This window comes from Diorhabda carinulata, chromosome 3, assembly GCF_026250575.1.
Source record: "Diorhabda carinulata isolate Delta chromosome 3, icDioCari1.1, whole genome shotgun sequence".
Classification (NCBI taxonomy): domain Eukaryota; kingdom Metazoa; phylum Arthropoda; class Insecta; order Coleoptera; family Chrysomelidae; genus Diorhabda; species Diorhabda carinulata.
The window spans coordinates 4,386,504-4,401,190 of record NC_079462.1 but is presented as its reverse complement, the minus strand read 5'-3'; the positions used below and the strand labels follow the sequence as shown (position 1 = coordinate 4,401,190).

General features: G+C 30.2%; 1 protein-coding gene across 8 annotated transcripts in view; it reads right to left on the bottom strand.

Moving 5' to 3' along the window:
* The window catches only part of LOC130891824 (uncharacterized), a 49,512-nt gene extending 37,070 nt beyond the window's left edge, over nt 1-12,442 (bottom strand). For 7 of the 8 annotated variants that reach the window (XM_057796846.1, XM_057796849.1, XM_057796853.1 and 4 more), the window contains exons 1-7: nt 12,078-12,437; nt 9,488-9,640; nt 7,419-7,633; nt 7,275-7,299; nt 5,303-5,331; nt 5,151-5,244; nt 1,855-2,037 (exon numbers count right to left, since the gene is read on the bottom strand). In XM_057796846.1, coding sequence (XP_057652829.1) covers nt 1,855-2,037; nt 5,151-5,244; nt 5,303-5,331; nt 7,275-7,299; nt 7,419-7,633; nt 9,488-9,640; nt 12,078-12,245 — 867 coding nt within the window. In that variant the 5' untranslated portion in view covers nt 12,246-12,437. Of the gene's footprint in view, nt 1-1,854; nt 2,038-5,150; nt 5,245-5,302; nt 5,332-7,274; nt 7,300-7,418; nt 7,634-9,487; nt 9,641-12,077 lie in introns of all 8 variants that reach the window. The other variant, XM_057796850.1, reaches the window with a different exon arrangement.
* Between the last annotated feature and the right edge of the window lie 2,245 nt (nt 12,443-14,687).

Sequence of the window (14,687 nt, the reverse complement as noted above, 5' to 3'; positions counted from 1 at the left end):
TGTTAAATCATTTTCAGATTTACATAAAAACAGAGAGTTTCCTTTTTCATTTTTATCCTCGATTTGTGTTGAGTTGATATTGTTTTCGAATTTCAATCGACACTTTGAACAATTCGCTATGTGTTCGTTAACGACTGTTTCGGATTTTTTAGATTTTTCATCTGCATCATGTCGCAAGTATATAACCGTTGATTTTCCGGATTGAATTATTTTTTTCGTATGATTTATAATTAGCACTTGTTCCCCGTCGACTTCTTTTTGCAACATTGAATTCGAATTGGGACTGTCCGGAATTTTTGGATAAGGTTTTTCAGGAAAGGAAACCTAGGGAACACAATGAGCAAGGATCAATATAGAGTTAATCTGAAATAACAAATATATTTATAAGAGCGGTTTTTTATTGGGAACGTGGCAATGAAACACCAAAAAAAACCACCGAAATATATATATATATATATATATATATATATATATATATATATATATATATATATATATATATATATAATTCTTATTTCTTAGACCTTTTGATATATTAATGCATCTAAATGTTCTTGACTTTAGGTCTCTATATTTTACTTAAATTATTTAGATCTTTTTTATCATTTATAGCTTTTTCGTTCTTATGAATGTGAACCGTTTTTAAAAATTCTCTTTTTCGTTTATCAGATTCCGTTTCAAGAATTTTTGAATATTGAATTGAATTTGTTTTTTTTGATATTTCATTGTTCGTTAATGCGGTTCTATTTTTTTTTTATCGTATTGATGACCTCTTATATAATATCCTCCACAAAATGCAAAACTGAAAAACCGAAGAATTTTTCTACTCAGATGCAAAAAAGATAAGTTGATACCTACATTTCTAAATTTAAAATTATCCCATATAAAATTTACAAATAATCGCCTGCAGCATGAATATCAAAATTTCGTTTTATCTAGATTCATTTTCCAAGTCATACAACTATCTATTACCGAATCAACTACTCTAATAAGAAAATTAGAAAATTATTTAAAAAAACAACAGTTGAAATAAATGAATTAATTCCTATAAATATTTTCCAAAAATTTAAGAAAAAATGTCGAGAAAGAACATTGAAATCACTTTTTAATAAATACAAAGAAAAAATATTAAGAAAATTGATAAGTTAATATCAAAACAATAACCAATTCTTGAAAATACAAATGAAATAAAATTGTTTCAAGTATTCAAACTCCTCTCACCCCATTATCTAATTATTTGAAAAATATTTTGAAAAAAATTTTATATCAAAACAAATACTATATCAAAAACACATGGGATTTCAAAGAAAAAATTAAAAAGTATCAAAATTCCTAATGAATATGTATATATTTCGTTAGATGTGGTTTCTTTATATACAAATATTCCTATTACCATTGTAAAAAATGTATTAATGAAAAAATGGGACAAAATGAATTTATAAAAGCTACAACAACATATTTCGAATATGAAAATGAAATATACAAATTGATGGTTGTGCTATTGGGGCTTCCATTTCAAGTGTTATAGCACAATCTTGAGTTTTATTATTAGTTTCTTTATACTTCATTGAATGTTTTTGTTGATATTATACTCTAATTTTTACATTCATTTCATTACATTAAAGAACAGTTGTTGTCTTAGTCTATCGTTTCCGCTATTTTCTCGTTTACGATAACAAAACATATACAAAAACAGATGGAACCCCTAAGTAAATTCTTTCAAAATAAAATTTTTTGGTGGACCATAACCGTCTTCACTGTAAGCTAACCTGAGCCTAAGGTTGCCAACATCCAAAGAAATATAACAGCTTGATAAACCAAAAGAAACTAAACGAAGTACTAATAGTATTTTACCTGTTGTTTCAGTTGCTTGATTTCTTTTCTCAATTCCCTGATAATGTCATCTCGGAACGCAGTTTGTTTATCAGCTTGAATACACCTATCTTCAAGTTCTTGACACTCCCGTTTCAACTTTAAGACCATATCATGTTTGGTAGCGACTTCTTCGGTTAAAGCTTGTCGCATATCGATCATATTCTAAAAAAGAAAAATATTAAATTAATGTCAGATACATTTTATTACATTTTACCTATACAGCTTGAAAGTTATTTCGATTCAGGGTATAAGATTCTTACAATCATCGTTTTTTTTTAAATCTTGATGTTCATTTTAGACACAAGGTTTATCTTGAAGGTTTTTGGGGAATACAATATTTGTTTAAATAATTATTTACCCCAAGAACACAAAAAATCTAGATCTTTTAAAAAATATGGCATTTGTATGGGAAATGCAATTGTAAAAACAAGATTATCTTATATTTTGATCTTCACCATGACGTTGATATGATATGAAACTGTCCTACAATGGATTCCGGGACATACCGGAGTGGAGGGAAACGAAATAGCTGACAGACTCGATAAAGTAGGCGTAGACAAACTCTTCATGGGACCTGAAGCCTTTCGTGGTTTCAAGTACAGAACAATAAATAAAGTAAGAAAAGAGGGTATATGAGGGTGAAACCAGTGGACAATCTACAGAGGCTGACAAAGGTAAAGAAGAAATAGAAGATAAAGATCTCTGGTACTTAGAGCCATCCACATTATGAATTTTCTCAGCGGAGTAGGATTAATAGATCAGCTGTAAATACTGAAGTCTCCACAGTACCGCAACAAGAAAAGTGGACACAATAGATCCTTTGGATGGTGGTGTACCCTAATATACACAAACAAAGTTTTTTTGCTTTTGTGTCATAAAATATATTTTGAAACGTGGTGTATAGTACCTCAGCGTACTAATACCTCACCAAAATCACTTGAAAAACTATTTATTTGAGTGGTTCGAACAAAGTGGTTACAAGGTACTGGAAGATATCCAGGGATTATCGATCACAACTTAAATTTATATTTGTAATGATCGCTTTGATGTGAATATAAATTTATACATTTATAATAAATATTTTGTAAACGCAAGAAAATGAAATTACTGTTAAACTGATAGCCAAAACAAACAAAAAATTGAATAGTTTTAATCAGAATTTCAGTAACACCACCAGCATATGATTGGTGCACCAACTGTTTCTGATCACATCATAAAATATTTAAATTTAATGATATTCTTTTATTAAATATTATTGTTTTTAACAAGTAATGACTAAGTTGGAATAAGTTTACACTACGACTACACCAACACTCATAATTACACTGTCTGACGTGCATTTCTATAACCAAATTATCGTCTTCAGAGGCTAAAGTTAAAAGTAACTATCTTCAGTCTCTGAAGACGATAACTTGGTTATAGAAACGCGTGTCAGACAGTGTAATCGTGAGTGTTGGTGTTCAGAACAAATATTTATAAACAAAAAGTTTTTTGAGACTCTTTGGGGCAAATAAAAATCAATAAATATAAATTGTTTTTCCACCAGTCAAATACTTATTTGATAAATAACTAAAGTATGGAATTGGAATGAAGAGCAAGAAGAGAGTAGCTCAAAAAACTGACAGGCATTAATAAGAGCGGCAATCAAGATAAATAGAGAAATAACTAAAGGGAATAATGAAGATATCTTAGAACAGATAGAAAATTCGAAAAACTTTAAGAGTGTAATAATACAGTAAATTTGAAATGAAGAACAAATGCCTGAGAGATGGAATAACATGTCCAATATTCAAGAGGGGAGATAAAAGTAGATGTGAAAATTATAAGGGGATATCACTCCTTGATGTGGTGTACAAAGTTTTGACTTAAATTGTGAGAAACAGACTCACCGCATTCCAAGAAAGGATAGTCGGTGAATACGAAGAAGGTTTTGAAGAAAATCTAGGCCTTCTTATTATGTTTATGGATTTTAAGCAGGCTTATGATACAGTTGAAAGAAATAAGATATTAAAAGAAAAGATTAAAACAAGGAGATCCAATATAGACAGTGGCTTTTAATCTGGTGTTGGAGAAAATTTTACGAGATAGCAAAATACAAACAACAAATAATTGCATATGCAGATGATTTAGCTTTAAAACCAGAACGATAAAAGAAATGAAGACAGCTTTTATTAAACTAGAAGAGGCTGCAAAAATTATGGATTAAGGATAAACCGAGAGAAAACAAAGTATATGGTGCTAAGACAAAATGTGTTTGGTAAACAGGAATCTATAGAGATTAAAGCGGGAAAGGACAAAAAATATGAGATAGAAAATACCTGGAAGCAACACTGTCAAATAAAAATGAAGGACGCACAGAAATAAATAACAGAATAGAAAAAGGAAGTAGAGCCATGGGATCATTAAGTAAAACGATAAAATCAAAGGAGTTATTTAGAGCAGCCAAAATTAGAATATACCAAACAATAATACGATCAACAGTTACATATGGAAGTGAAATATGGATTTTAACAAATTGGTTATATGGGAAACGAAGGTGTCAAGGAAAATTTTTGGGTGAATAAAAACAAGTGAAGGACTCATGGAGACGAAGAACTAACCAAGAACTGAGGGATTTTTATAAATACTCATCAATAACAAGATACACAAAAGCCCAAAGAGTAAGACGTTTGGGGCATACTAAAAGGATAAATATTGGCAAAAGGGCCATTGAAGAAGAGGAAGGAGGTAAAAGAAGAAGGCGGAGACCAAAGAAAAAATTGTTGGATGCAGTTTAGAAAGATATTAGTGAGGTAAAACCGAATTGGGGAGCAAAAGTACAAAATCGTAACCTGTGGAGGAGAATCGTGAAATCAGTTGAAGACCGATGTGAAAAGAAAAATAAGTCATGGGCCTTAAAGGCCTGTAGTACTGTAAATATATATATATATATTTCTGGTTGATTCAACGGGGCTCAAAGTTTGGACTATAAGGCACACATTGTTTACAAAATATCCATTTTATAAAATCTTTTGATTAATTTTTCACTGAGAATTGAAGAGCAGATAAAATGGTGTATATTATTTTCTTAATTAATCATTTGATTTTGTTTATAAATCATTTTTTCCAGCTTTTCAATTAGAGACAAAGTAACACTAATTTATCACCAATAGTTTGGTTGAAAGCATCGTTTTCAATTATTAACCACATCAACACACTGACATACTGTTTTTTTACCACAGTTTTTGTTTTACATTTAAACAAAGCCTCTAAAGACTCTATACTCAAATATTTACCTTCTGTAGATTGTCACATTCTTCTTGTTTAGTTTTCAATTCTCTGGATACTTTTTCAAAATCTCCTAATTTCGATTCTAATGATTGTATCGTGCTACAAATAATACGTTGTTGTTCAAAAATTGCCTCAAGTGAAAAATTTTGTTTCGTACCTTTCTTGTTCTCTATTCCTTTGGTCAGTCTGAAAATAAATAAATAACAAACGTTAAAATACATTTTCCACCGACTTACATGAAGTACTTAATCTTTCGCTTTATATACTAGTGAAGAAATATCAACAACTAGTATTAGTCCTCCGAAAACTATAGTGTACAACTCGTGCTATTTCATACTTGTGTGGCAAATAATTCGCATAATTTTCCATATTAATTGTACAATGCACTATTCATTTATGTTGCCAAATAATGGTGTAAAATGGATAGTATAAATTTATCTTATACTTCTGTATGTGCCTGGTTAAAAATCACAATAAAAATTTATGTAATAAATTGGATAATAAATTGGATTTATGAATTACACGAAAGGGTACTTTCTCTTCATTATAAAAGCATATCTTTTTCTCAAATAATCGGCCAATTGATATAACCTAACTTAAGTTAGAGTAAACCTAATCGATGTTGAAATAAACCTAACCTAACTAAAAAATAAACAGCGACATCTTGAGACAGTTTCCAATTCGAATATAAATAAAAGTTCGATAAATAAAAATGTGAATAACTTTGTTTATTACTGTATGTGTTTCCCCTCTTCTAACAAACCCCAAGTTTTAAAAAATAGGTTCCACAAAATGAACCTTTCGTTTAATTATGCCGAACGGGAAGACAACCATTTTAATTACAGATAAAACCGGAAATACTAATTTCCCAAATTTTGGACTTCGATAAATGGATTCTAAGTTCTCGAAAACAATAAACTAACGTGTCTTATTATAATCCTAAACCGAGCAGGTACAAAAATACAACCATATAATCTATAAAACGAAGAATTACATTTCGAATTGCCACCATGTTCTCCAGATCTGACCTCCAGAGATTACTGGCCGTTTTTGGACCGGAAAAAATCTTGCAAAACAGAAGTAGATTAAGGTAAAAAAAATTCTTCTGTAAACATGGCAGGTTGGGAAAACATTGGACTGATATAAGTGTGAAGTGTATAGGGGATTGGAATATGGTGATATGAAGTATAAACTCAACAAATATCAGGAAAGTTTTAAGGATTTCCCAAATTTGTTTCCAAAATATCAATCCAAGGGTAGTTATTGTTGGTAACAGTTTATTTAAACATATGTGCTCAGGAATGTTTGTATAGAAACATCTCTAGAAAGCACATTTAGATTCTCTCCAATAGCCAAGAAGCCTTCGAGGCACTGAAAGCTGTTGAGTGCACGTCCAAGGTAGCGTGGGAATGTAGACAAACTATAAAAAGCACTAGCTGCCTACCAGACCACTAGGGTATTCTGGGCAGTGGAGAAGCAGAAAAACATGCCAAAAAATGGTAACGACTCCATAATTTGAACCAAAACCCTACTGTGGTCTCACTAGATGTGACATCAACAACGAACAGAACGAATGGCTGAGGGATCGGTTTGGGACTTACCGAAGAAACACTCCAGGCTTAAGACAGTTTACTAGGACATTGCCTTGTCAAAAACCATCTTAAGATGATAGACATTCTATATATTCTACAAGCAATCTACGGAGACAAGCCAAAAGGACTCACCAAACAATTTACAAAGTCTAACATCAAAAAAACTGCTCCACAAAATATAATTTAAGAATAATAATCGTTATTATTGTTATATATATATATATATATATATATATATATATATATATATATATATATATATATATATTTGTTTTGTACACATATTTTATTATTGTACCTGTATCAATGGAAAGCACTGACATGTTGTCAAGAAATACTTTTTCAGAAATGAATTTCAAAAATTTCTGTTGTAGCTACATTATTTCTGGAAAAAAATTATTTTTCGAGAAAAAAGCAACGACAATAGTCAAAACAAATTACTTGCTTCAACATTTATTAAACAAAAGCAAAACTAAACATAACAATGTTAATAAAGCATATATTTGCAGGTGAAGCAGATGTAGTATCTTTGCCTACCTTTTTTGTATCGTTCTGTACACACCTGAAAAATATTAAAAGTTAAAACACTGTACAAACAATAATTAATTAACACAAAGCTTTAGGTTTCATATGGATATATTATTTTGAATTTGTTTTTTTTTTTGTTAATAATTATCTTACCCTTTTGATAATTTCCCTTCAACGTTGTCACCTAAAAGCTCCTTATGAGTTACTTCATAAAAAGTGAGTCCTCCCAAAGAAAAATCATCTTCATCTCTAACTCTTCGAATTAGTTCCAATAAATTCCTAACATCACTTTCCAAATTGAATATCCTCTTTCTTGGTTCTTCCAAAATATCTTCTGTTATGTCGTGTTCCCTGTATTTTTTCATTACCTGGGTAAATCAAAAAGTTAGTGTCGATTCCATTTGGTAAGGTGACTTACGTGCCATACAAATCGTTCGTATTTATCATTAACAACCAAAGATTTGCACCGTTTTAGGAATACTATATCTTCTGTTACTTGCATATATACAGAGTATCCAGGATCTTAATGCTAATATTTTAGGAGCGTGTTAAAGAGAAGATAATGTTCAAATAATTTCGGAGTTATAAGCTTTCCAAATTTTGTTCAAATATAGCAAATCGCTACACATAACTTTTACACTAAGAAAAGAAAAATGTCCTTCGATATACGTTAACAATGTAGGAGTTCAATCATCTTGCATCGGATATCTAGGAATGCACCTAATACATTAATTCAATAAGTCGTGTGACTAACCAAGAAAAATACATTTTTTTGCCAAAAATCAATTTTATTCATCAATGTAATCTCCTTCGAGAGCAATACAATCATTCCAACGCTTCTCTAACTTCTCGACGCCGTGTTTGTAGAAGGATTTGTCTTTTGCCTGAAAACAGGCTTCAGTTTCAGCAACTTGCTTCTTCATTTGAGCTGAATTTCTTAACGGCGAGAATTTTTTTGAAATCACCTAATAGCCAGTAATCACTGGGGGCCAAATCTGGACTATACGGTGGATGAGGAAGCAATAAAAAAAATTTTTCAGTGCTCAAACTAAATATTAATATATAGAAAAAAAATTCTCACCAAATTTGAGCTCTTAACTCTTTTTTTTCTAAAACTATGCTTTAACAACTCCTATTGGTGAACCAGAGTGATTTCGAAGGGCATAAAATTCCCCACAAGGTCCATCAAACTGATTTGCATTTTTGTAAAAAGTGAGTATTAGAAATTAGCAAAGAAAATTTTTTTACATGCATTTTACATGATGAAATTTTATTTTTAAATTGTAAGTACTTAAAATTGATATTAAGAGCTCAAGCTTGATGAGAATTTTTTTCTATATGCAGATTAATATTTTACTTGAGCACTAATATCCTATACTTTAGTGACAAGAACAAAAAAAAACTTGTAGGATCATGTGTTCCTTATGAGTAGCTTTTTTCAATTGCCGGCACCATGTTGGCAAGTGATGTAGCTTGGATCCTAGTAGACTCGACAGACTAATTTTTTGAAAAACTTAAATATTAAGCATTGGATACTATAATTATTATCTCTTTTCTCATTTTTTTAATGTAGCAAATATATAATGAAAATCAATGTCTTCTTCTATACTTGATCTGATACTTTGATACGGTAATAAAAATAATTGTTATTATCGAATTCATTGAACTATAAAATTCCTGATTTTACTGATAAGAGATCCCATAGATTGTTTATTATGGTATTTTTCGTGTTTTCCATAAAATGGATTTATATTAACATTATAAATATATAATACTAATGCCATAAACTGCCATTTTGATCTTTCCTTCGGCGGCAAATTTGAAAATACAACAACAACAGCAAACATTGTGTTGCCATAATATAAAAGGCTTTATTTCACTTTTTTCATATCTGTGGCTTATAATTTTTTATTTTTGACTTTGTCTTAATTATGTTCACAGAAAAAAACATAAACTTCAATGGAAATATAAATCAACATTCACAAAGTTCATTTTTCTATATGAAATATATAATTTTTCCATATTATTTATAATACCGGTGCTATATTTTATCACTGCTTTCCAACTTTGTTCAATTTTATGGGTTACACATACTTATTTTTCACAAATATTGTTGAGAATTTCATTTCATGATGTTTAATGATTATTTGGCATATTTACTTACATATTTATATATCCGATGGAAAATATAGAGTGAAAATTATTTAAACATGATATCTTACCTCACAAATACATTGTGCGCTCTTTTGTAGCTTCTCTTCTAACATTTTCACTCTTTCTGTAGCTTCTTGCTCCAGTTCTTCGACGGCTCTGACAAGCATTTCATTTTGTTCAGTTAAATCTCCAATCCAATCCTGTTGAAGCTTTATTTTTTCCTTTAAATATAAAGGATAATTATTTTTAATGACAATATCATTCTAAAATCATATTCTAAATAATAGTCTACTAAGTGTTGGTAATCAACAATTCTTTATCGTTTGTTGCAATGTTTATTAATTACAATAAGCATGTAATTTAATTTATTACATTTCCTTATTCGTTTATTTTTAGAAAAAAGTATTTGCACTTGTTGAAGAAATAGAATAAGTAATTTTTTTAAATTGTGCCTGTTCATTTTGATATTTCACTAAGTTTAAAGAAGTTAAAATCATTTATAGGTTAGTTCTGATTACGCGACTCCCTTTTAAAATTCCCACTTGTTTGAACGAATTAGGCTCAAGCGATAGATGGAATTAAAAAACAAACATTGGAACAAACTTCTGTGTCAAGTGTCAAATTATAAAACATAACATTTAGGGTGCGTTCCGCTAAGCACACACGACAAGTGACATGGCAATTCTGTGGCTGATGGAATGGCTTCCAAGCCATTTTTTTCACACACACACACACACACCACAATTGGAATTGTTTGCGAGGCGTTTTGAGCGTTGAGATAAATATAAATATTAATATATTCTCATAGTTGCAATCTGCGTTGTTTGAGTTTTGTTAATTCCACGAATTCTATGTGGAACGTGCAAGAGTATTTCACGCGTCGTGAAGGATTAGTGGAATGCACCGATATTTGTTGCTATGTCCCAAATACAAGAAACTCGATTAATACATAATATATGTAATATTTCTATATGGACAGTTCCTATAAGTGGAAGGTGTTCCGACTATGTGAAAGAAATAGCGTATCGTTCTCTCTCTCTCCTCCGAGCGCTTCAGTTAGTTATGCGCATGTTTTGCACGCATGAAGCGTGCGTAGTATAGATAAAGTGTCTCGAATGAGAGAACGTTTTTTCCCATACCAACTGTCCATATAGGAGTAGTACATATATTGTTTTCTCATAGATAACCTCCTTGGGCCCTTTAATAGTCTTGTTCATCAAGTAATAAAGCATATTCTGAGGTTTTTATAACCAATCATGTAAAAGAATAATGTTTTGAGCAGCACGGTTGTGATTCCATTTTAAAATCAAAATGTGTATATAAATAAATTTAAAGTAAATATCTACATAACCTCAACTCTATAGTTTGTGTTTAAAGAGCAATTTTGAAGCCCAAAAATTTATCTGGTAGTTGATGGGCACGCGAAAACGACAATTTGGAGCGTGGGTTTAAAGTATTGCGCACGTATGTGCTCAATTGGGCGCACAAATTGTGCAATTGGAAAGCAACGATTCTTCTTTGTAGGAAGTATAGGTATGAGGAGTACAAACTCTGAACGTAAAGTTGAAAGAATGGTATTAATTTAGAGGACATAGGTAGGGCACGCTTTTTTTCAAGAAGTACTCGTTTGAATACATAGGCGGGAAGTCAAAGTTCGTTTTTAATCTTACCATGTAAAACTATTAGGGTTGCCATCTATAATATGGTAAAATACCCTATTTTACATATTTACGTGGAAATCACTGCATTAAAACAACTTTATAGTCAGATATATGTACTTTCAAGGGGTTTGTGGAACTATCAACCACACAAGAATTGCAGCAAGACTTTCATAAGAGTGATGATAATTTTTTAAATTGGTATAAAACGATAAGTATTCACAAAAAGAATTTTTTCTGTGATGAATAACAAATAGTGAGAACAAAAAAGAAAAAATTTGATAAATAATTATTCAATATACTAATTTAATAATTATTGCGAAAAGCGACAAAAAATATGTTTTACAGTTTGGTTGGACCGTCCTGGGTCCTTGAAACATTACCCTACACATGGTCCATTTGCATTATCTTCAACTCCATTGTAAAACCAAAAACATGTGAGAAACACAGTGAAAAACATGTTTTTGTGTATGGTCTTGGGCTCTGGGGAAAGTTTAAACAGTAAACTTTTCCTCATATAGGGGCCTATAGACCACACACAAAAAACATCATTTTCTAGCACTATTGATTTCAAATGAATTTTTCATTTATTTTTCCTTGTTTACACACCCCTATGGAGTGTAAAAAGACAAAAAAATTTGGCCCAGGGGAAAGTTTATCAAATTTGGTTGGGGCTCAACGTGTTAAACATTACAATCAATAACAACCAATGTACTTTAATTGCAGAAAAAAAAGGTGGCAACCCTAATTGTAGTAAAGAAAAGGGGGTAATAATAATTTAATATTTACGAATTAAGTTTCTTTCATCACATCTTTCTATAAATAGAAATTCTTGGTATTTAAATTTGTAATTAATAATGAAGTTAATATAAGTAATAATGAATAATTATAGACTAAACAAAATGAAGCTTTGTAGATACTTTTTTATAAATATATAGGTATATCACTGAATATCTTTGTATTAAAAACTGTACATATTTGTAAAGATAAATTTAGTAACCTGTAAGCAATCTCCACAGCTAGAGTTATCTATTTCGTGCATTTTCTCTTCATAAAGTCTTTTAAACTCATTTATAATATCCAAAGTCCTTGTTTCACCACACACACTATTTCCAACTGGCACTGGACAGCCATAAGATCTATCGCGAGATCTATTAATAGTACACATCTTTAAAAAACTAATCTAATAAAAGACGTAAAATTTCTGTAAATGATAAATATATTCTTTGTAAATTACTGTCATAATTTGACATTGGTGTGGTTCTTCATGGCCTGCTATTAAAATCGAAAGGAGATGTTTGCCTTGAGCAATGTTGACATATCACCTCGAGTTTTTTATCTTTCACTTCCTAACATAGTAATATTATCATGAGGTCATTTATCTCCAATCATAACTATCTCTTTCATTCATGAAATCTGTCTATAGGTTATGGAAATGTCTACTCGTTCAAACGGACGTGACTCGTCAATTTAATATTTATCTCATTAAGTAAACATAAAATTAATTATTATAATCACATTGTAATTGAATAATTTATGTATATTTACTTAATTTGTACGTTGGTTTTATTTTTAGTATTATAAGGCGAGTACGAGTATAAGCGGTTGCAAATACTAGTGACGATTTATAATCAATTAATTATTAGCCACTACCTATTAGACTCTTTGACACCATAGTGTTATTACTAACTTTAAATAAACACAGAAATAAATTTTAAGTAGTTTAAAATATTTAATACTATTTGTTTGATTTATTTTAAACATAAATGTATCTAATAATATCAGTTGCATGGAAATAAGTGAATACGAGATATGGCCAAAAAATTTTTTCTTCGCGCATCATTTCGTCAATCAATTGCTTGTTATTATTATCAACAGATATCCTGAAATTCTTTGGATATTTTTTTTTTATTTTAAACAAAACCTAATGTTTCAAAATCAGAATTTTATCGAAGCAGTTATGGTAGCAGATAGACAAGAGTTGTAATGTAATGAAATTAGATGAGTGTATGAGATATTCCAGTTGAAGTTGAATTCATTTTTTGTATTTGTGAATGTGCTCAGTACTAATACACACTAGACTAGGGTCGATAATTTTTGAAATAAAAAAATAATAGTAGGTTGAAACCCGTTGCAGAAGGGGGTGAGTTTTTAAAGGTACAAAACGGTGTATTTAGATTTCTGGCAAAGCTACAAGTCATATGGAAAAAATTAAATAGCAAAGTTGTAGGTAATAAGAGTATTTACAACTTTTATAGTCACACTTTTTTCACATAACCTCAAAATTTATGGGAAAAATTTAAAAAATCAAGTTTTTCGTTTTTATCCTTTACAAAAAATATTTTTTTTCACGAAATTTTGTGAAGTTACGTTTTTATGTCCTATATACACTGTAATTTATTTGAGTTGAAATATTTATTTTTTCAGGTTATTTTGACATAATATTGAAGAAGCACCCTAATTTTCGAACGAAAATTCTCTTTTTCGTGAAATTAGTGTGGAAAGATTTGATAAATGACTAAAAATTGTACGTAATAATTGAAAATAAAAAATCGGATACGAATTTTTTGGTCTTATTTTTAGTCTTTACCATGGCCATGGTAATATTTTTTATACCATCAGGAAATAGAGATTTCAACTAACCAAAGTCACAATGACTTTTTTAACGGGAGAATTTTTATTTGAAAATTATGGTGCTTTTTCGATTACATGCCAAAATAACCTGAAAAAATATTTCAAATCAAATAAATTACAGTGTATATGGGACATAGAAAGGTAACTTTTCACAAAATTTCGTAGAAAAATTTTTTTTTTATAAAAGATAAAAATAAAAACTCGTTTTTTTTAACTTTTCACATAAACTTTGAGGTTATGTGAAAAAGTGTGAATACAAAAGTTGTAGATCTTCTTATTATCTAAAACTTTGCTATTTAACTTTTTTCATAAGACTTGTAGTTTTGCGGAAAATCGAGATAAACCATTTTTTACCCTTAAAAACTCACCCTTTTTCACTTCCCGACCTCATATCACCCGTAAATATTTTTTTTTATTTTTCATCATATTCTCCTCTTTTTCGGTTTCGTCCTACTATTAATTTTTTTCCACTTTTCATATTTTCAAAGGCTTCTATCCTGTTCTACACCTTTATTATGAAGATTAAAATTAGTTATATTTTGAAATTTCTAATGTTATCACTTTCATACTTATATCGTTCACTATAGAGCTTGAAAATGATTAGTTATATACATCATCCACTTCTATGGGATACTATTAACATATTATAATTCTATCACTAAAGCAATAGTGAGGATCCTGCTAATTTAGCTCAGGTTCAAGTGTGAATTGTTATCGTTCGATGTTCTTGGTCATGCCCTGTTTCATTTTCACAGTTTCTTTTATTCGATCAATTTTTATCTACCCCATGTTGGCGTGGAAAATTTGAGGTGACGGCTTCGCAAGCGACCCCTACACATAGTCCAAACTAGGCCCATTGTAATACCCTAAGGTCTTGATTGAATTTAGGTTTCCTTTTGAATGGTGTTGTGGGTGAGAACGGTGATCCTCTGCAATTCCGGTTGGTTGAATCAAGAGGATTCATTAATTCTTGATT